The 24283-nt window shown below is 39.9% G+C and overlaps 1 protein-coding gene across 3 annotated transcripts in view; it reads left to right on the top strand.

Moving 5' to 3' along the window:
- cadm2b (cell adhesion molecule 2b) overlaps nt 1–24283 on the top strand; it is a 157993-nt gene that overhangs the window by 111531 nt on the left and 22179 nt on the right. For all 3 annotated transcript variants that reach the window (XM_086216502.1, XM_086216504.1, XM_086216503.1), the window contains one exon: nt 13461–13610. In XM_086216502.1, coding sequence (XP_086072628.1) covers nt 13461–13610 — 150 coding nt within the window. The remainder of the gene's footprint in view (nt 1–13460; nt 13611–24283) is intronic.

Raw genomic sequence — 24283 nt, forward strand, 5'->3', positions numbered from 1 at the left:
GAGTCAAAGTACAGTTGAATTTTTTGACTCCGTTAGGCCATTTGTCACTATTAGATTTAATATTAACCTCTCAAGCAATTCTTAAACGTGTCGGGATTCTACAAATACTTTCATCAGATCAGATGTACAGCCATGTAAGCAGCAACAGCTGAACGTGTAATATCCTGCTGCACCTGGAGACAATACAGTATTTCTGACCCACTTTCTGAAGCTGATGTATTGCCTCTTTATTCCTTCCTATTTTTTTTCCCGCGCAGCAGAAGAGAAAAGAAAAAAAAACACTGCTAAGAGTTTCCCCCCGCAGGGATATTTATTGCCAGTTCTGTGGATTGTCCACCCCCTACCTCCCCACTGTGGTAAATCACAGGGGAGGACAACTTGCAGTACCACCTCTGAGTCCAGGGAGGTTCACTTTTGCTCAGGTTCTACTCAGTAACAGGCACAAAATGTCCTTTCTGATTGAGGCTAAGTCTGACAGACAAGCATGCCACCTTGGTTATTTTCTCCTGAACAGGCTCCACGGGGCTCCACGGCTCAATCAGCTCATTTAAGACCGCGCTACCACTGAAAACTTCGAACACAGGGCAGAACTGATACACAGTTGTCATGCAGCGCAACGCAGAACTGATAGAAGCTTTAAAGAAGAACAGCAATCCCCACGCGGGTAAAGAATGCATGCAGTTAAATGTGTCATGATAAGGCTGAATGTTAACGCACAAAAGATTCTTATCTAAATCTGCAAAAGCCATTCGGGTATTTAATCCTCAAATATAAACATTTGAAACATGAACTGCAGCTTGATTGTGTCATCCATCCGGTGTCATCCATCCGGCATCCATTTGTTTGTGAGTGACAAGTACATACGTTCCTATTGTACTTGTAAATGGGGTTCAAAGGAGTGTGACACTGAGTACATTACTAATCTTGACAAAAGTAAGCACAGCTTTTGATATTTCCATAATTACATATGGATTTTCCATAACTGAATCAATCGCATATTTGTATAGTCAAATGTTCCCTGTTGATTTTAAATTGTTACATTATCTAAGCAGAATATACTTGAAGCAGTACATCTTAAGTTTTAAAGCATGCATCACTTTCGACAGGTAATTTAAGGATTTACTTCGGTTAATGGATTAGACCTAGATTTAGTGTTAATTAGCTACTGTCTGTAAATAGGTTCTTAAATCTCTGCAATCAACTAAGCAACAGCTTAGAGGAAATGTTCATTGAATGCTTCACATCATCAGGGCAGCTTTATACTCCAGCATTCCTGTTGATGTTACAAATGTTTTCAATGACACATATGGTCTTTCTGTAGCAACAAATTACTTATAATATGTCCCCCCCACACCACACACACACACACACACACACACACACACACACACACACACACCTGTTTTCTCTTAAGAGTCTTAAGAAAAGGTCACCATAGGTGAAAACAATCAGATATAATGGTTTCACCTCACGGGGCGATTGATAAAAAGCAGGCTGTCTTATCTACACTCATTCACTTTCAGGACATTTCTGTTATCAACACTCACAGTTGAAGTTAATGAATGTGTCAGGGAGCATATTTTATTCAGATATCCACATGACGAATGTGGTTGGATTCTTCACGCTGTTCGCATCATTTTTCCACACGCTATCTTGGAATTTACCAATTTGCATAAACACTTTAACATACCATACTTAGCAGGCTAAGTGCATGTTTTGTTATTTCTTGTTTGGTTAGATATATATGCCTGTTTTATCATGATGCCATAACTTTCCTCACTCGTTCTCATGTTCACAAAATAAATACCGTTGTCACGTGATCTCACGAGTGTGAACAGATAAATAGTAGCGTGCAGTCAGGGTTGTAATGCAGGCAGCAGCTAACCAGCATCATCAGAAGTTTTGTGGACTCGAAGCATGTTGTTTACGTGATGCTCTTCAAAGACACACAGTATAGTATATATCAGTTTGTAACAAGGAGATAAGGCAGACACTGAGCTGCCCCTAATGGCAGAAGCTACACACAGTGTTAGCTGGTGTAAGTGTTTCCAAATGGAAGATTGTATTCATTCAATCGTCCTCCACCGAAGGGGCAGAATTAATCTAATTCCCCTGACTCCCTTCGAGGGAGGGTGTTGTTAGTTTTGACAGAAAGGCCATATAAATGCTATACCAAGTGATGATATCAACGCTGCTGTGGAGACTCATGTGACAGGCGGCCATTATCTGGACAGTCTAAGACAGACACTCTCAGACCTGATTATGGGTCTTTCGAGCTGCTTCATCAAGATCAGGGTAGAGAATAGAGGTGTGCAGAGTCATCGTTATCTCTGCATCTGATCAACAACAAAATTATATGCATTTGGAGTGGACCATGAAAGTGAAAGTGCCCCATGCACCATTTAGTACAGTGCTCTGGCACCACAACACACAAAACCAATTTTCAAACAAGGCAGAGAGAGTGCACCATGAAGTAAGTGACATAGAACCAGGCTTTCTTTGTGTGAGCCGTCATCTATGAAGCCTAAAGCCGCAGCCTAAGATAACGAGTACCATGACTGTGATTATCAATTTACTATGTTAACCACAGATGTCTTTCCAAAGAGGGTGTTAAGTATGTCATTTGGCTTTTTTGACAAACCAAATTTCACAAGGATCTCAATGTCACGGAGATTATAATCGACTTCCCAGGGCTGCAGTACCTATGTGAGATGGCTGTCGGCTCAACATACTGTACCTCTTTTACCCATTAATCTCGCTTCATGCTACACCCCTCAGATACGAGTCAAGACTGTGTCTCTGCCTCCTCTCTCGCTCGTCTTGATTTTCCTCTGAAGCACATTTAGTGTTCTATCTAGCTGCAAAAAGAGTTTTTAGATGATGGGACGGTTAGATTTTACTGGAAAATACTAACAAATTCTTAAGCCCTCAAAGGTCCACTAAAAAATTGGTACTGTACTCAGTAGACGAGCAATAAGCTGAAAAACAGTTATGGTGACAAACTGAATCATATTGTAATTGCAAACTGATGCTGTCACTGTTTAACCCCTGTGGAAATCTGCGGTACCACACAATTCTGACAATGCCCCAATAATGAATGGAAATAAAAGTGTCGGGTTCAGGGACCACATTCATTTTAATATTCCAGCTCTCTATCCAAAACATATTTAGAGGACGGTACACCTACACACTGCCCTATAATGTGGAAATGTCAACCCACCAGACAGAAATGTTGGTATTTTACACCTCTGCACACCACCAATATAAACTCAACATTTTTAAAAAAATAAAAATGTTTTGTGTCAACATTCCTCACAGCAGCGAAGGTGCTAATCTGATGATGTCTATATGTACAGAATATAGCTAGAAAGTCTGCACTTGAAGCTGTGTGAAGGTGGTAAATGGGTCCAACAAACACTGGATTTTGCATTTAGCGTAACCTAAAGGTGGTGTGTGTCACAGAAAAAAAAAGCGCCCATTCAAAAAAAACTGTTTGGAATCAGGCTGACAGGTGATTGGATGAGCCATCAGTCATGGACTAACTTCAGTTAATTAAGGAAGGTCGGGTTCTGACACGAAGACATAACTGGAAACCTGACAAGAGGGTTTCTGGCACGATCTCGCAAAACCAGCTGCCTCGCGGTTACACTGGGAGACCACCGTTCGAAAACTGTCAACCTTTCAACTGCAAGTTTAACCCAAGTCACGTTATGGTAACCGAGTGTCTATTTTAACCTAAACTTCAGCTCATCATTAAGCATTTCTCACGAATGAATTGTTCCCACAGTGTGTGCTGAACACTGATATACACATTTCTAAAAATGTTGATATAAACCACAGTTTTTGCCCAAGAATCGTTATCTATGGTTTGCAGAAAGGCCGACTTTTTATCTTTTCCGCTCAGTTCTTCATCATGAGGTAGTGAATCATTCGTGTCCTGTCAAAAGCTTCAGAAGTGCTACTCTTTTTTAGCGCAGACAGTAAAACTGAAAATACATGAATAAAATCCAGGAACAATGTCAACTAACTTGCTGCCAACTGCACGTTCTTTGCATTCGACACTGTATTTTTCTTTCACATCAGTAAAGGTATTCTCAAACGGTGCGATCCAGATCACATGTTGTTGAGCTCTGCTGCGTGTAAAAGAGCACATTCGCAGCAGTCCTCCTCTGTCTGTGATCAGATTCAGACTTCTTTAAACACTGAAGCTGTTATCTGTGTGAAATTGTCATTACCACCCATGTTTGCTGGTTAAACTCGGCGCCTCACTGCTCCTGGAGCTCTGTGAAAATAAAAGAAAATTATCACAGAGACAAGTTTGAGAGAAATGGATTTCATTATAACCTCAGAATATCCTTATTTGCAGCGAGGCGAAGATATAAAATATTTAAAGCTCTTGAAATGTTCTAGTGTGAAGGTTAAATGGACATCTGTGCATAAGCTAGAAATGTATAATCATTGGCTGCATGGGTTAAGATTTCTCTCGTGTCAAACTTCCTCTCTTCCCTCTGCTCGCTCCCAGGTTTATCTTCCATATATTTATTGGAAAATATATATTTAAAAAAAAAAAAAAAAGTTGAATGGCTGAATTTATACGAAATGATTTCCCTTGACACGTCTACTATTGTCAAAATGGCTGTTATAAATCTTTTCTACTTCACCCCCGTGTTGCCTTTCCATATCATAATGTATAGTTTCCGTAACAACACAATTACTGTTGTTGCTTAATGATGATATTAGAGAAGGATTCAACAAATTGCAAATTGGAAATGCAATTTTGTCTCAGGAGGGTTTTTAGACTGGATTTAGTGGATGATTTTGGATTTAGCAGTCCAGGCGTGTCTGGTAGGACATTTCACAGCCTTTGGGTGTCCTGACAGTGACATCTTTCATCTTGAGCCCAGACTAGAAACTGCTACGAGTTCTGCCTGCGGTACTAAAGCTGCACTCTGACTCATAATGGGCCAGAAGGTCAGGAGACATTGCTGAGGGCAAGTTATCAATAAAAGTTTGACATCTGTGTTAAAAAAATGAGTGATCAAAATGGTTGTGTATGGCTCTATTACTGTGGCTAAGAGCCTTGCCAGAAGTTGTTGGCTAAAATAGATAAATGACGTATGGCTGTCATATGAAAATAAGTCATAAAACATATGACATTTTGACATGATTCTTTAATCAGAAAACAACATCGCTGGATTAAACATGAGGAATGTAACTTAGAATGTAAACATAAATTATAGTTAGTTAGTAAGATATATTGGACTGCATTCACATGAAGAAACGAGTAGCGACCATCTTTGTTTTGGTGCCATTAGCTTCTCAAGGATGGTACAGAAAGGGAGCCGTGGAATTTATTTTACAGTGAGTGTATGTACAAGCGCAAGATGATCCACTAACTGAGAATTATGCATTAGTCATAGTCTGATTTGATGTGTTTACATGCACTTTAATTATGCAATATCTGAAAAAGACTTGACTGCACGATGTCAGATTTCTCAACGTAAAACTCATACTTCTTATTTTTTGACTGATGAAAAAAAAACTTTCTAGTTTGAAACTTCTTGTGAAGCCCACTTTGCCCATTTGTAAGAAACTATACGTAAGATGTCTACGAGTTCTTGAATGTCCATATTCATCATTTCACTGAGCATGAAGTTCATCTCCAAAAAATGCGTTTTATCACGGCTGCCTGACATGTTTACATTTTAACTTCTGGTTTCTTTTTCTTCTGGGTTTTCAGCAGCAGAGCGTACACACATGCAGAATAATAAAATGAAAGTAATTTGATTCATCTGTGTAAGTGCAATGAATAAAGTGGAGGATTGGGCAAAAAAAAAAAAAATAGGTGTGTTTACCTGACCACCTGAATACTTTGATAACTCAGAAATTCTAATGAGCAATTTATTTGTGTGCTCTTAAACACATTAGTACGACTAATTCATTTTGCCACTCAAATTTGTCTCTCAGAAAGTGTTTTAGAAACTACAGTGGCCTTGAGACTGATTTTGTTGGCTGTTGTTTCTTTTAAAAAGGGGATTCGTCTTCAGTTGCTTTTTATTTTGCTAATTAAAAAGTGTGATCATCAGTCCGTCAAAATTTCAGCAGTCAAACCTTTCATGTTAGCCAAAATTGAAGCTGCAACTTCAGCATCAAGCGTGAGCTGGTGAAAATGCAAACATGTTCCATTCTTTGTAGATAAAAACATGAACTTTCCTGAAATGTAACCAAGAGCTGTGAGTACCTTGGTGTTTGATCATGAGGATAATGTAAGGGAAATAAAGGAAATGTGAAAGGAATGTTGAAATAAAACTGTTCCCTGAAATGAGCCCTGATGTGCACCACATGTATCTGGAAAGGTGAAGGAAAAGGTCATTGATAGAAAACGGAAACATTTCTTTCGTACATTTAGATTGACAACTACTCGGAGTATTCTCAGAGACACGAATCTTTCATCTGCCGCTGCTCTCATGGGAAATGAACTTGGAGGAACTCTGCAGGTTATTTTCAGTGCTGCTGTAGAAACTGTGCTATTTTTCAAAATGTTATTTCCTTGACATATATCAAAGAGCACACATCAATTTGTCATCCCGAGTTACTTTAATCTTCCTTTCTTTAGAATCTTTTTAGATAAAAAGCAACGACTTTGTAGATCTTAAATGATGAGGAAAGGTAAATCAAGATTTTGCTTCTTCAGAGGAACGTTAACTGTAAAATTAGCAAAACAGCAGTTAATCCAATTTTTATGTACAGCAGAGAAAAGTCCTGGTGTCGAAACAATGTGATCTTTGAAAGTGCGGCTGTGTTAAGTGAGGACACCTTACTCCAGCTCGAGTGAAAGAGGAGTATCACTTTGAATCCTACAGGATGTTAAGAGCAAAAAGCCATGCTTTTAAAAAGAAAACTTCATACTGAGTTGGAGCAGAGAGCTGTCTATTTGTCTCACATGGGAGACAGCAAGCTCAGTTATTTCTTGTTCTCTTCACCAAGGAATGCACACCACTAGAGGCCTCAAGTTTTAATTAAATGGAATATTTATACACTGCGGATGTTCAACTTGCCTCTCTCTCAACACGCTGGCAAATAGACCCAACTGTTTAGAGTTGGCCAATTAATTACAATTTTGTCAAGTTGCAGCAACACCAGTGATTAATTATTCTCTTCTCAAGAACATATGAAGAGTTCATTTACAAAAGCAGATAAAGAGCATTTTTATGCTTAATATATTACAAAAAAAAATCATGATTTCATTTCTCAAATTGTACTGACATTTGTTTTGTTTTTTAATCAATGTCATCTGTTTTACAAATTAGATCTTCATATCCTCTGTTTAAAGGTATTAATGCAAGACAGTCAATTAAAAACAAAACCACTTTTTTGTCAAAGCTTTACATGATTTATGCACATAATGTAACCCGAATAATATATATATATATATATATATATATATATATATATAATATATTATATATTATATATAATATATTATATATAATATATTATATATATTATATATATTATATATAATATATTGTATATATATTATATATGTATATGATATATATGTATGTGTGTATATGTGTGTGTGTATATATGTGTGTATATGTGTGTGTGTGTATATATGTGTGTATATGTGTGTGTGTGTGTATATATGTGTGTATATGTGTGTGTGTGTGTATATATATATATATATATATATATATATATATATATATATATATTTATACAATATATGTATAAACAGAATATGGATACAAATGACATGTAGCACTAGCTGTATGAGAATTGAAAGAAACTCATTGGTGAAATAACTATAGATTTATAACTTTTGTGTTGTCATCAAGTGATAATAACATTGTAAATTCAAACATCAACCCTACATTTATAGTAGAAAACTTTCATTTGGAAAATATTGCATGAAATGTGGCACTTTATGCATTTTTTTTCTGTTTGGAATTTGGAATGAATACCGATTATTTATATATTGACTCCATTTTAATGAGTTGTTTTTTTATTGTCATTTTATGTCCATTTTGTAATAGACAAGACAAATTTATGTTTTAAAGCTCTTGCAACAAGCACTAGCAGTGACTTTACATTGGGACATTATTGTAGTTCCTCTTTTTTGATATTCCGTTTCTCCAATACACACTTATAGTATGTTAGGGGATCATATGACATAATTATGCTGCATCTTGCCAGTTGTTGGCACTGCGTGTGGTTATTGGGGGAACTTCGAAACAAGATTTGTAAGAACAAGCACCTGGGGTGAACTTGTGGTTTGATAAACTGCTTGGAAGACGTTTCAAATTAATAATTTTTTTTTTTTACGGCAGTGAATGGAGGCATTACTATTTCCTGAAGTACTTTTTTAGTTATTTGTTTTCTTTTTATCCTCCCTGCAGTTTACATTTCATTCTGCAGGGGTGTGCTTGAATGCTCTCTAACCATTCATCAAGGCACTGCTTTCCATTATTTGGTGCAGTCAGCTGAAACTGAGAAAAGGCTTTAGGAGTGCAATGGCTCATTCTTCCCCCAGGAACGTTCTGTTCTCTTCAACAGAGATGTTCCTCATATTTTTTTACTATATGTCCTGGATCAGCGGTCATTAAAGCAGTCTGTGAAATTATATATGCGCCACAGTTGTCTAATGATCCGAACCTGGTTGCTGAGAATGCCGAGGTTCTCCATGAGTATCATGTCAAACGTGAACCATCAGATTTCCACACCATCAATGATGATAAAGGTCTGCATTTACAGTACATCGCTTAACCCACCCCTCTAAGAACAGTCTTGGAGAATTCTTTCTTCGCCATATTAATATTTTCCCTCAAAGAACTCAAACTCACAAATCAATATCCAAAGTATTGCATTCTTGGCTTTTAAAATTGTTCATCCAGGCGCCCAGCTACGCTCTCATCTGTATTCTGATAACCGCCTGAACACAAGGCTGTCTGAGATTAGTTTATCGTTAATGCACATTCAACAGCCAGCCACTCCGAACATCTGTATCCATATTTATACGCCACACCTGCCGCACAGACCGCATCCAACACCAACATGTATAGACAAGATGAGCACACATCTACATTTAGTCTGTGTTTTGGCAAACATCTGTTCCTGTGGATTCCCTTTCAAATCTACTCATCAAATATTTGTGTTTACAATGAAGCCGCTATCCCCCTCTCCTGTTTACATTCCCACCTAATTTCAACTGTGCATGTAAATATTTAATTCATGAAGCGGTTGAATTTCTGAGAGTTCCTGTCACGGTGGGGAGATGTTTCAGCAGCGTTCCGACTGTGTGAGGCACAACTTGACTAATCTTGTGTGTGCTGACATTGTGACTGATGATCGGTGTGCTAGTAACCAACCTGAGTGTGGACTATAATCTCCCAGCTCAGGCTGATATTGCCAGTTTCACTAGAGAGGGCTTCTCTTGCTTTAACACTAAAAATAAAAACAGCAGCTCTCAGATCCATGTGACCATCATAAAAAACATTGTTAAAGGGAAAGCACTGCCAAGGGACCAATTATGGTTTTAAGAGTTAGGGCCATAAGCAGACTGATGTTGGAAATGTTTTGATATAGAGAACATACACATAAAAAAATAAAACAATAAAAGGCTTGAAATTTACTGATGAAGTGAACATTTAATTTAAAAATGAGTTAATTTTGGCTTCACGGGTCATCATTTCATGTTTTTAATCTGCACCTCCCTTTCAGAGAAGCCGTAAAGTGGCTGGATTGAAAAGAGAGGGAGGGAGAGAAGTGCCTATGTGACTGATCACATATTGAATTTTTCATTTGCTATAGCACTTCATGATATTCACGGATTAAAGGAGAAGAGTTGCCAGCATAAAAAAGCAAACAATAATGGTATTCATGTTTTAGAGGGCGCCAGCTTCTTTCATCAATATATCTTGTGTTACTCAATCCTCACCTCACCTATTTTGCTGTCATGGCAGGCAGTAGCTTCCTGTCTATTGTAAACATGGCAAGCTGTCAACCCGCAGCCAGCCATGACTGAAAATAAGCAGTTCCCTTTTATTCACTATAATACATCCAAGCACATGAAAGGGGATACTGCAATGCCGAATATTGACATTCTTTAGCCTTTGGAGCTGATATAATGTGTGTTTGGACCGTCCTCCCCGAAGACATATTGCAAAAATGCCAGTTTATTTGTCGTTTCATCTCTGCACTTCACATGGTTGTCTTGGATCATCGGGGCAGCAGGTGACCTTCATTCCTTTATTACATGTCTCACATGTTTCCTTTCACTTTTGTAGGAAAACACAGCCATGGCTCACTGTACTCTTCATTATCTTGTTTTTACCTAGAAGCTTTTTTATTGTCTTTACCTCACACACGGTGTTTTTTATTTACTCCAAAAGCCACAACATGGAGAAGTGATTCCTGCATCTTCTTTGCAGTATTGTACCCATCTTGCAAAGACCTCTTTCTGGTTTTAGTATGTCCAACTCATTTGTTTAAATGCTGGTTTACATTGTTGGTAGATTGAGCTGTATCATGGTTGTAATCCTGAGGCAAAATCTCGGGACTCTCATCCGTGCTCTCGTGCCACACATTGATATTAATAAATGCTCTTGGTAAGCTTTTTATGCTAATTTATCTATTTATTCTGCATCTTTACTCTGTTATTTAAAGGAAGCATAACTTTGTTTCATATGGATGTGCATACGTGCATAATTAAATGCCAAATGAAGGAAATCTGGTAATTACTGTAAGGCAATTCACTGAGTCTGTCGGTCACTGGGTGGGTGGGAGAATGAGTGAGTGGGACACTGATGGGCGCTCAGCAATGTGTAGTACCACAATTGACCATCAGGGGCAATGAAATGGGACTAAAACTTAAAACTGAAGCATTTTTAATCCAGTGTTTGTTGACATCTTCATCAAACCAAAGTGTTATGGTTTGTCTTTAGCTCAAATCAAAGTGTTTGTGGACTGAGCACACAACTGAGAGTTGGTAAACAGACATGTTTGGAAAGTTTTACTTGGTTGTAGTCATTCTTCATTATTCTGAGGAAGATGTACCTGAATCTCCATTCAGGAGTCACAAAGAAGTCAAAACTTATTTCAAGTACTCACTATTTGTGAATACTTTAAAAGCAAATTACACTCTTTGGGGGTAAATATGGCTTTAATTAACAACTCTGGTTAGCATTCAATATTCACACAGAAATGGTTTACACATGAGCATAGTCTGTAATTCTAATTAAACTTTAGTTGCCACCCAGTACCGAAAAAAAGAAAAAGAAAATGGAAAACTAGTTGATTGTTGCACTGTGTGACCACCCAAAGAAACATTAAATATGGACAAAACAAATTACTGTGAATTACTGCCAGCTGATGAGGATTTTTGTGATGATATTCCAACATGTGGCCAACATGTGGAGGGACATCGCTGCACCATGCTAACTCGTTATGCTAACCAGGGGCCTCCCCTGACAGCTGGTCCCAACTAAGGACAGTTCCACATCAGTGAATGCTGAGGTTTGCTGAGCAGTTGAAACAAGAGATGTAGTGAAGTGTTGCCAGATCATTATGTACAAAGTTGACATTATTAATTCGACTTTCTCATTAATATCTCATTTGTAGTCCAGTCTACACTGGGGGAACCCCTTGTTGACACACACGCACACTCACACACACACACACACACACACCTGAATGTATGTGTGTCCAAAGTGAGTTGGGTTCACAGGGTCATGGAGAGCAGTTCAGCGTCCTTGGAGTTGTTCTTGGTTCAGTGACTTTCTAGAATATTGTTTGGCAATGTACTGAAGGAGTAAAGCCGGCTGGCCTCCAATCACCATCTCAAAAAAAAAATGAAATACACTCTGTAGTTGGCGCTGGGGATTATGTCTCCACAGAAAGGACAGCATTTGCCATTCTAGACTGCAACAGAATGTCAAGACAGTGGAATTTCATGAATGTATTAGGAGAAGCCCAGTTAGCTGCAGTGTATACAGACCTGCACTGCTGCTTCTTTGAAAATAATGCTCTTGACACGGCAGCACTTTTGAATGTGTAAACAGCCTTTATTGGCCTCATGGGTATAATTAAAGGAATATAGCAATCAAATTTACCCTACAAAATCAAACTTGCGAGATGACAAATGTATATTCATTACTTTTTGGATTTCAATGCTGTGCATGGCCTTCACGTGAGAAAGATGGCGGAGATGTGGTGCAGCAGAAGATATAACACAAAAAAAGTTGCCGCCACATGGTTCCCAACGCACATCTGCGCCCATTATCTTTTTAATAGAATCACATGCATAGCTGATTTGATGGACTCCCTTTCTGACAGACAGCTGCTTTTGAATTATTGAAATTCTGACATTTTTTAAGGCATGTTATTGTGATTTAATGAGCAGATAAGTAATTTCACCAGATGGAATCATGTCACTATTTATAGCCATCCTCACCTTCACCTCTACCTGACAGTGGTGTCCATCAGGACAATCGAGGTCAAGGAAGGTCTGCAGACCTTTTGCAGTCCCACCTCCTCTGCCCCCCCCCCCCATGTGAGCTGGACTAATGAGGCAGACAGCTGCTCCCTTGGTTGAAATGTCTCTGTGGTGAACTGTCCCTGGGAGAGGCAGCGACAATGTCACCTTCATATTCAGGCATATTACAAGAGGAAGCCCAAGTGGACTTGGGAAATCAGAAAAAGAGTGTGCATGTGTAACGGTTCACTCTGAATATGGCTTCTGTTATGAGCTTCAATATAGTTGTTGTTTGCTATTGGATCCTTCAGGGGACCATTCTGGCTGTGAGGCTCACTTTGTCCACTTTGTCTTCCCCTCAAAGAGTATTGGTTTTAGACATCTGTTTCTGAAGCTTGGCAGAGTTCAATAAAACACAGGCAGAATGTAAATGCCTCTGCAATGTAATAAGGGGACTTTGCTGAGACGACAAGAACAAATGCGGAATAAGAAGGTACAATCCAGCAAGGCTGGGTGATTAGGCCTCATTTGGATGTCTTTTGCGCACTGTGACGAGCGTCTGTTTCAAGGCAAGGCAGTCGCTTGGATCTAAGGCCCACAGTGTCTAGGATTATGGGTCAATTTACCACACAGCTGCAGCTCCAGACTCTACAGAAGAACATGACTATCTCTAATTAGACCATGCTACCAATTAAGGCCCTGCAATAAGGCAACAAGGAAGGTGCTTTACTATTCGAGAGTGAAACCAACCATTGTTTGCAGCATGAAACACTATTTCCTTGCTATAACAGTGGTAGATGTCCATGTTAACCAGGCTCCCATTTCGCCATGCTATGGTTTAGTGTTATGTAATGAAGACATTAATGTAATTGGGCAATACGATGACAGAACATTAACTTTGAAAGTCTTCATAGACAGTAATAACTGGTGTAGGATGTATTCATGTCGCAGCCTTGACCTCAAACTCTGTCTCATAATCCCACAGGTGGCCAAGGTCAGTTCCCCATAACTCAGAATGTGACGGTGCTGGAGGGGGCCACAGCCAACATGACCTGTCGTGTGGATTACAATGATAACACTTCCCTCCAGTGGTCAAACCCTGCACAACAGACCCTCTTCTTTGGGGACAAGAAAGGTGAGTTATATTCTCCAGGATATTGGTACTAATGATTAAAAAAAATGATATAAGAGATATTAAGACAGATTATGTTTCATACTTCATTAACTTTCCAAATTTGGAATGTACAAAATTTTCCCTGCCTGCAAGCTAACAATTTGATTGAATACAGGAAAAAGCAGCATAAGAGAGAAATGTATTACCACTTAATGTCCTGGCAGACTTTAATCGATTTATATTTCCATTGATCTTTCAAGGACACAAATTAAAGCAGAATTGACCATTGCTGGATTGAACTTTAGTCATCGCCTAACACTGACGGTGTTGTTTACAACACTTTAAAGCCCCCAGATCCTGAAATGATTGGGCCTAATTAGCATTTTAGCCGACCTACATTTGTATTGCTGTTTGGGTGTCACTCTGAAAATGAGGCATACTGTTGCGACCTCATGAAACAAGTTGATAGATTGGAATTTGGCTAAAGGAGAAGAGTGGACTGGTCTTGTACGGTCTTTGAGGTGTTCATCTGTCGGAGTTTCTCACAGCCTATTACCCATTTCATTTATGCTGTAGCTGCTAATACAATATCATTGGTTCAGTGATTGAAGACAAACTTTCCCTTTGAATAACAATTGATAGGAGAGAGAGAGACAGAGAGAGAGAAAGAGACGCCAGAGTGAACCAGCAAAATGAGAGTCATCTTCTGATTCGAATAAATACATTCTCTCTCATGATTGATTGGATTTAGTGACGAGGTCGAAGGTGTTTTATTGGATTAAATTACTTCCAAATACGATTATGTGAAAGTTAACTGAATCCTGCAGAGATACTCTTGTGTGGACAATTGTGAATGTGCCAGCAGGATTTTAATTCAAGCAAAAGAACATTCCTTTTTTTGTTTTTGTCTTTATGTTTTGTTTGTTTGTCTGTACTCTGATGCACAATAGACCTTTTGTTATCATTCCTGGCAGTTTCTTTAAAACGATATTGAAATAAGATGTAGCACATAATGAATCGTCTTATGGACATTTCATTTAGCCTAAATGAAGAAGCTCGGCTTTGTTTCGGGTCACTTTTCCCTGTGAATACAGAGCAATAATATAAATGCAGAATGCTGCTGCTTCAAAGCACGTATACGGTGAGTTTTGGGGGCCACTCTGCCCTTCTTGGGTAGCCATTTATATTTCATGACAGAATCCTTTGCCTGCAATAGGAACAAAATGAATGTAGCCACGCAGCATAGGTTGCAAAGGCGAATTGTAGCAACACTTGCTCTCCATCATGTTTTAAATAGCCAAATAAAAAGCTTTATTGGCACAACTAATACGATGCCTGTGAGGCTATCAGGAGGCGTGGAGCAACACAGGCTTCATGCGAGGAAGAGGGTGGGACACCTGGGAAGGAATCGCCGCAATGCCAAATCACCAGTTAATTGCTTGGCACAGGGCTGCGACTGTCCTTCTCCTGTTTGTTGTGCCTTCTTATAGGAGCCAATGGAAAATGTCAGATTCTAAATTATGCCACCTTTCAGTTCAACAACTATCTGCTAACTGGCTGAGCTTGAGAGCTGTTCTTTCCGCCTGATGAACAGGCTGCTGTCACCGAGAAGACTTTAGATTATGAGCAGCTTTTGCATTTTCTTGCCGCTTGTTGTTTAGATAAATCTGTCCCTCTCCTTGTGCTTGTTGTCTTTGTCCGTGTTGTCCACCTCTATGCTTCCGACTATCCCTTTGGGAGTCCGTGAAAGGATGACCATATGCTGGCGTTTGATGTGCATGCAAGTCTACCCAACTCTCCCCTCACAAAGAAAGTTTGTCGTTTTGCATGTCTTATCCAGAGGAAATTCAGCTTTTATGTGTGATGATACCAAAAAAATTACATCTGCTGTTTTGTCATAAATTTAGACAGAAAGCACCGCGAGACTATTAAAGAATAAAATCTACTCTGGCTGTTTCCCTCAAACTCAGTATTAAAGATAAAGGCATTTGTCTGGATGTGTTGTGAGTTTGATATTAAATAGGAAGGGTGGGGGGGGGGGTTTATTAAAATGATCTTTTAAATCCTTTTGAACAGCTATGGCAGAGTGAAGAGAAACATCTGTATAAAAGCTTAAGTTCTGTATTACATTAACTGAGTTTGACAGCTGCTGGGTAAAGTAAGACAAAAATCTGATCTTTGCCCTGAGGATAATTTGTTCCATTTTAATTCAGGTCTGACAAATGAGAATATGAAAAAAAAAAAAAAAAAGCCCCAAAGACTATTACAGACAAGGAGGAAAAAAAGATATGTGTCTCTTTAGAATCTCAGACACACTGTGCCGGACGTTTTCGCCTGTGTAATACTCTTTATATGAGTAAGAACATGTAAAGAAAATGTTTGCATCACGCATCGTTCGTCAATAAATTTCAGCAATGCCAGTGACTAAATGCCTCCTTAAAATTACCACCAGTTTTGGCATGTAATTAATGGTGGATTATGGCTTAAACAAACTAGTTTCGACCAACGGGGGCAGAGGGAATCTGAGCCATGGGGGTCTCGAGTTTTAAAGTCCAATACTTTCTCCTTAAGAATTTGTATGCAACAAAACATGCTCAGTTAGGTGGACCTACTCCCAGATATGCATCACAAATTGTCTGCACAGTCAGTAGCAAAATAAGGTATCACCAGGCAAGAGGGAAGGACGGTAAAAGCAGTTCCTGGCCATTTGCAATGAGATATAATAATACTATTTGGAAATAAAAGAAATCCAAAAAGGAGTTTTAAGAAAAAGCCAACATCTTTGAAATATACCTGACATTTAAATGAAATGATTCTTCAGAAACCACAGGCGTAGGCTTTTAGTCAAAATTGCAAGGCCAAGAAAAATTAAATTATTTTGAACCAGTATTTTCAAATTTGATGCAAGGGGACAAGGAACACATGAATCCAGGAAAACAAGCAAATAAACTGAAAAAGCACAAAACAGTTGGAAAATAACACTGGCAAAGCAAAGTGAGGATTTTTGCTGACAATAACTGCCAGAAACCTCAGGACTGAAATGGAATGCGCTAACAAGACAACAATCAACAGGTGGTCACACATGGCAGGGAAGGAGCTGATTGGGTAAGAGAGGACAGAGCGAGGCGGGGCTAACTCGATATGACACAGGTGGGCTGCGTCTGAATTGCCAAGTAGCAAACTACGTCCTACTGCTACGACCTACTGCGACAGCCAACTCCTACAACCTAAACACAGCAGCACCATTCAGACACCCTAGAAGATTGGTGGTGAAGCTCGACCTCTGCTGGCAGAGCACAGATACAGCAAATAGGTAGACAGCATCAATGAAAGCCCCACCTGCTGGCCTGACTGTCGTACTGCATTCCACTCTTAACGCACCCTTCATTCATTCTCTATTATTAAGCACTTTAACGCACCTGTAAAGGTGTGTTCACACCGCGTCGCGTTTGGTGTGAACACACCTTTAGTCCTCAACAATGACTATAAATGTTCGTGTTGCATAAGAATGGGAGACTGTTGGTGGCGCAAACTTGGCTTGCGCATCCACAAGTTTTTAGGGGACGAAGAAGAAGTCCGCGGTGCATTGTGGGCCATAGGTTGCTCCGTAGGATGCACCTGAACCAACCTACAATGTGGGCATGTTTAGGCTGGAATTTAAGTTGCAAAGTAGGTCGCTACTCGCGCCAGTTGTGGTTTCGAACAGCCTACGACCTACTCTGCGACCTACTCGGCAATTCGGACGCAGCCGTGGTCACAAAGAAAACAGAGGGAAGTGCTCACACAGACAGGAAGTGAAATCAGCGAGGAGTGCAGTAACAGAGTGACATCAGACATGGAAATATAACCTACATAAAACAAAGGAAAAACAAAACAAAGACCAAACCAAGATTTTTCTCAAAAGTCTACAATAATCACAAATTTAAGAGGCCAAAACTTAAAATCATCACGGTCCAGACAGAACTGCAACATGTTAGGCTGTTCTCATTCACTGTTCATACTCATACCCACAACATGTATCGCATTATAATTCATACTGTATATGACCAACATTATCATGAGCCAGAAGCAAGATACAGTGACAAATTCCTCCATTTATTCTTCCTTTACCCAAAGCAACACTATGGATCCTCAGCATGCGTCTTCAGGTGTTGGCAAGCGAAGTACCTGCTGCTTACTGTTGCACACTGATTGCTTGTGTCACTGGACATTTATATTGTTACGAATGAATAATTTTGCGCAACATTTTGTAAGGTATATGGATTAGGGATGCACAATATTTATATTTATATATTTGATGCTTACATCATCACGGGTTAGCTTGCAACTGATTTGTCAGAGAGAGGAGATTTGCATCTCTTGATGCTTATAGTACATTTATATGCTAGTCACAATTTGTACATACTTAAAAGAAAAAAAAATTTAAACATTCTGAATTTGAAAAAGTGGCATATGAAAAAGCCCATAAATCAAATAAATATCTGAAACCAAAAGCCTGCCGATGATTTCATGCATCAGTAAAACAAATGTTCCAGGAGAGTACATTGAACTAGTAACATCAGCGATAGAAGGGTCAGCAGAGGGTATGTGGTAGCTGCTCCTCTATACAAAGTACTGTCACTCCTCATCACAGATCTGGGAGAATGATATGAGATGTGGTTGCGGGTGGGGAGGAAATGGTGTGTGGGTGACAGCTCAATGGGCTCATGAATCATTGGTGAAAGTGTAAACGATGGGAAGGATCTCATCGTTTCTCAAAAGAGGTTCAGTCAAACCTCATGGAGCTCCAAGAGAGTGTTAACCTTGCTGCATTCCTTAAGCCGATCCATATGGGTTGGTCTGTCTCTGCACATTTGTCTAAAGCTGAACAGAGCCCTCCTGTTATATCATGCCAGCTGGCTCCTTTACTTTTTCTCATCCATTATGTATATCTGAGTCTTGGTGTGTTGTTGCCACCTCAGAGGCTTCAGACTATACTATAGCAAAGACCTGCATGCAGATGCCTACACACTACCGTCACAGCTCTGACACAACACAGATAGATCGTATTAATGGCCAGGCCAGCACATCATTCATATATTAGGCCAATTAGTGGGAACTGTTGAAGGGAGCTGCTCTGTGGTGGGCTGCCATGATGAAGAAATTGATTTAGACCATATGTCTTTTGTAGAATTATCCCTCTTACGTGTCGCCAAGGTTATGAATTATTATTACTGAGCAGGACAAATGAGAACAGAGCTGTCCTTGGCTGTCGTCATTATGATTTACTTCACTTTTGGCTTCTGTGGAAAAAGAATAAAAGCTGTAGAGAATGGTAATGACATTTCAAAAGGCATGCTGGATGAAAGAAGAATCTTTCGACAGATGTGATGAATATGAATAATGCAATTAATGGCATCCTACTGCAGGTTGCACGCCGAACGCTGATGACAAACTGCTCATTTCGATCTACAGAATGTGCAGACCTATACAGCATAAACACGCTGTGGCCAGTTTCACACCACATTTCCACATCTCCATTACATCTTCCAGAAGTTTATGGTTCATCATTCATGGCATCTAATTGGGGCATTCAGTCTAGATCATAAAGGTCACAAAGCAAAATTGATCTTAATTGGCTTGTAGTAATCAAAATGCTGTTATGTGCTAAATGAATGCCTTAATGTGAGCATTAAAACATTCATTAGCTTTGGAGAATGAAGGATAATTGCCAAGAATGCAATTACTGGAGTCAGCAGCAATGGAAGCATTTTGGAACCTCCGTTCAAGTAAACACATTTAATGGCGTAGTGGACGCTCACCTCAGCTGGGTCCCACAAGTTTCATCTGTCTTCGGTCGCTACTGTTCCCGGTGTTTTTAGGAGCAGGAGGAAAGAGAAAAGCCACCTAAATTAACAAATGAAGTTCATTTCTAGGTTGTTCTTGTGAAGGTTTGCTGACTTCTCAGAGGTGCGATGTCAGGTTGAGAGACTAATGGGCTTTTAAGTTTTACCTCCATTATCACTGAATTGTGGATCCTCCATTATGGCAGTGCGTGAGGCTATTATGAGAAGAGCTGTTTTTATATGTTGAGGTCTGTACCTCACTCTAGTGATAAAGCATATCTTTAAATTATCATAGATGTCTAGGGTACATCTGACAATTGTTTATGTCCTCAAACATGGACTCTAGACTAAAACTAACAGAAAAAGTAGATTTCCACAACTCAGACAAGGCAAAATTTGCCAAAATTCAAATGGCTTAAATAAAACGAATCTGCATAAAATTCTGTCTTTTGATGGAGGCATGCAAACACTTCCCACCCACTATCATTCATTGCACTGAGCTAACTAGCACTCAGCTGTAGGTCTCAGAGTGCACACATAGAGGAGGGAAGTATATCTATCATCTCATCTGGCTCTAGGGAGGATGGACAAAAATCATGTTCCACAAAAGTAGGCGTCTTCCTTTGAACCGTCCAAGAAATAAAAAAAAAAAACAGTTTTTATTGTCTAAATCTGGAATAAGAGTAAAACGTTACTCATCAAAAAAAACAAAAACAGGATAAGGATGACAACAAACAAGTGCATTCGACATTCATTAAATGAAACAACAAAAACCAAATGCCTATATGGCCACTATGTCATTGTCATATGTTATTTTTATCAAACACAGAACTGGGTCAAATAACACTGTAATCTAACTGGATTATGTAATCCCACTGGTGCTTGTTTTAATAAAAATTTAATTTAGAGAGAATCCCAGTGTGCAGTACAGTGAATTTAATGTCAGTCGACTGAAAATGGACATACAAAAATATATTCGGTCTCATTATTCATTGCTTGAAGAGGGACGTAGCATCGCTGCTGGCAGATTTTCTCCTTATTTCCTTCCCTCCTTCAACTGCTGAAAATTAGTCCAATTTTAGTGGCATCTGCTCTGTGGGATCTCAGAGAGAGCGGCCAGTAACAATGGCCCTCTGGAATAAGGCTCTTTCCTTCTCTTAATTGCAACCACATGTGTGGTGGGAAAGAACCCCCTGCCTGCACCACTCGCCCTGGAACACATCCAGAATCGCCCACGCAGTCACTGAGCACACACAGCTAGCAGCAAACATACTGTAATTGCAAAGAGTGGAGCCCCTGGCTGGATGGGGGGGGGGGGGGGGGGGGGGTGAGGGCAGGACCCTGTGTTAGTGCTGAAGGACAGCAAGTGCTCTCACATTCCAGGACAAGCTTAACTTGAACAGGCCATGTAAAAATGGCCAAATAGGTATGCTGGAAATGTAACACTCTGGCTGAAATGGCTTCCTTGGTTTGATTAGAATGTGTAAAACTGGATCTGGAGGCAGAAAATACTGCTGATGTTGAGAAACATCTGTTTACTTTAGGGGTGGGTACCGAACTTCGGTGTTTTAATTGCACCGACCGAAATGCCTCGGTACTACCAGGTACTGAAAATGTCAGTGTCTTTCGGTGCCAATTTTCGGTACTTGCGAGGTAAAAAGCGAAGCTCTGATAATACTGATGGTGGCGACTCTGGCGACAAGTGGTCTAGGGTGGTAGAGGAAGGCCCCGCCTTAGTCTCTCTCTGATTGGCTTACCCTGATATCCCAACTGCCAATGAGAGGCCAAATAGGGCGGTTCATGACTTCACCAACCAATGAACATTATACTTTGCTTCCGGTTACACGTGTGTGTGTTTTGTTACCTGCATGTCTGTGTGAGAGAGACGCAAGAGACAGTAAGATAAGAAATCCCCCCGCAGTCAAAAGTGTGGCTCCATTTTATCAGAATCGACGCCAATAGAGCGCGATGCAAACATATATATGTTCAAAAACATTGGCAAAGCTGAAAAGTAAGACTCAAAGTTTTGTAATGAAAGGTGTAATGTAATTTTCTTTACACTAATTTCTTTCAATTAAATTGTTACAGAAAAAGCACCGTACCGGAACCGGCACTGAAAATCAAGGTGCCGGTACCGAAAATTTTTGAAAGGTACCCAGCCCTAGTCTACATGCATCTGATACATGCAATGTTCTCTGGAATCCATGGATGTGCAGTAAGACCAGGAGCACCAGCTGCTGAAGCCTTGAAAAAAGGTCTCACGCATACAACAATCTTGACTTGCTATGTAAACAAGACTCAAACGGTCATTTCAGTTCGCAAAGTCTGATCCATCCTCTTCCCCCCCAGACACAAACCTCTCTCTATAGATGTCATCACATTCCACCTTCTGCACTTTTTGCACACAGCCCTGCAAAACCACTGCCTTGAGGGCTTCCCGTAGTGTAGGAGCTACAGACTGGGCTTCGGTGTTTTATGAGTCTGTTGGCAGAATTTACCTATGTTGAATCAAAGAAATGATCGTTCTCTCAGGAGACCTCAGATTGGTTTTCTGTCATGGTTGGACCACCAACCAAACATTACTTAGTATCAAATGGCAGTAGCTACAGTATCCTTTGCCCTGTGGGGAATCAGGATGTCAGTTTTACTGATTTGAGGCAGCCTTGGTAAGGCTTCCATCTCAGGAGATGTACTGCGCATTAAGCTGCCACGCTGCAAGGCTGCAGCATATACACTACAAGGTCAGGGTGCAGATTTATGCTTCCTCCTAAGCAGAATGAACAGCACAGGAGCTATTGCAGCTTTAGTGGAAATTAACCTTTTCATCACATTGATTTCCTAAAGCACCTGGAAAAAAATCTTTGTCAGATGCTGGCATCTGGGTCTGATTGTGACGGATCTGCCCACAATCTGGCCCCCTTGCCTGCATTGGATTCTGATAGTGGGGTTTTCTGGCCACACACTGTTCAAGTAATAGGTAACACTTGTCTTTGGTTTTTTCAAACCTTTATACATCTTATTTAATCAATATGTCATTAACCCACATGCTGCAGTGCCAGTGGCTGCTGACAAAAACGCATCACTCAAGTTCATCTTTTATTTATTTCTGTGACTTCTGAGATGCTACTTTACTTTAAACTAAACCAGCTAATTTAATATTTGAGCAACTCATGTTAAGATTTATTTCTCTGCCTGATGAAAATGCTTGTGTTTAAAATTTTGTGTTGATTCTTGAGATACTGACACAAATAAAAGTGCAGTTCTTAATAAAAACTGAACTGAACAGAGATGAGAGTAAGAGGATCCAGGTGTGCTACATTAGGGTGGGGCATGGAATGGAAAAGAGCAGGAAACCAAACAAAGACAGGAAGTAAGCAACACACACATAAGAGCGGAACTACAAAATAAAACAGGAAGTAAAGTTCAACATTACAAGTCCAGACTAGAATTGTGACAATATCAGCCCCACGCTGGTGCTAAAATCTAGATCAGCTAGATTAGGTCCATTTATTAAATCCAGGACATGGACATATTTTTGTATTTCAATTCCTGTTTTTTTTAATCCGGTGTTCAAGATACTGGTATTATATATATATATATACCTCAGTCGATCAGTCAGAACAACTGATAGATAAATCTCTGTTGCCATGATTCTCTCTATAATACTGTTCTGTAGGTCCGTGTAGATCATGCAGAGCAGTTGATAATGTTTGTGGGGGGAAAAAAACAGCTGGAGAACACTGAGCACTCTCTTCTCCTCAAAACACACGGCTGCACGCAGCACAGATGGAGCAGGTGTAGCATGTACGGAGACCTGCTCCACCAATATGATGTCGTGCCCAGTGATTGTTCAGCGCAAGGCAAGCCAGCAAGCTTCTCTTCCCGCTAGGGAAGGTAGGGTGTTGTTGAATAAACGCTAGTATTGGATATCGGGTATCCAAAGCTAAGGAGTCATTTCAGGACTGAACAAGTTAGAATCCCCTCTCACTGTGTTGAAAGCTCTGTTCAGAACTTGGTTATTCCATTCTTCATAGAAAACAAGCTTTCTTCAACCTGAATTCATCCCACTTTCAATAGATTTCAGCAACAGATTTCAGCATCAAAGTTTGAAGAAATAAAAGAAATAAAAACCCAGCATAATCCTACACATCTCTGGTGTTCAACCATATGCTCAGCAGTGCAAAAGTGTGGTTAAAATATATCAAAATGCTTCAGTTTCCAAGATGCAACACAAGCAGCATACAATACCGTATTTTAACAAAACACTGACCATAAAGATGAACAGCAGAGCGGTGCGTTGCACTGCAGTCGTTTGGAAAATGCTTTTTAAGAGCATTTGAATTTCTTTTTGTTAAAAATCCTGTCAACAACAAATCCACTGTATTGCCGTAAATTCAAGGTGGTCACAGTTAGTGGAACAAACAACGTCTACGTATTCTGGCAGTGCAAATTCAACGAAACCTTCTCAGGAAACAGCAGGGACATTTATCAGCGTCTCAGATGTGTGCAACATGGGGTTAAGAAGACGACGAGATGTTCCTCTGCTCCCTCTTTTCTGTGTGTGCTGCACAGATAGACAGATATGGGCAGGGGGAAGTACAGTATGTCGTCTCATCCACAGCTTTGATCCTCCTTGCCTGCACTTCCATATCTTTTGAGTTCTTCTACAATGTTTGCTTAGACCCTAACACCTCTCCAATGTATCCATCCACCAAAGGGTTTGCTGTTTCCAGCGGGTGCCTCTGGGCATTTTTCAGCTCTGTAGTGAGGATGCTTAACTACAAAGAACATCAGGCAGCTTTGTTTCAGGATGCAGTTTGCTACAGTAAGACTATCAAATGTTTGTATTAAGCCCCGTAGCGCATAATA

The sequence above is a fragment of the Aulostomus chinensis genome, chromosome 10, assembly GCF_037954235.1.
Source record: "Aulostomus chinensis isolate RoL2024-O1b breed Wild chromosome 10, RoL_Achi_v1.0, whole genome shotgun sequence".
Taxonomy (NCBI): domain Eukaryota; kingdom Metazoa; phylum Chordata; class Actinopteri; order Syngnathiformes; family Aulostomidae; genus Aulostomus; species Aulostomus chinensis.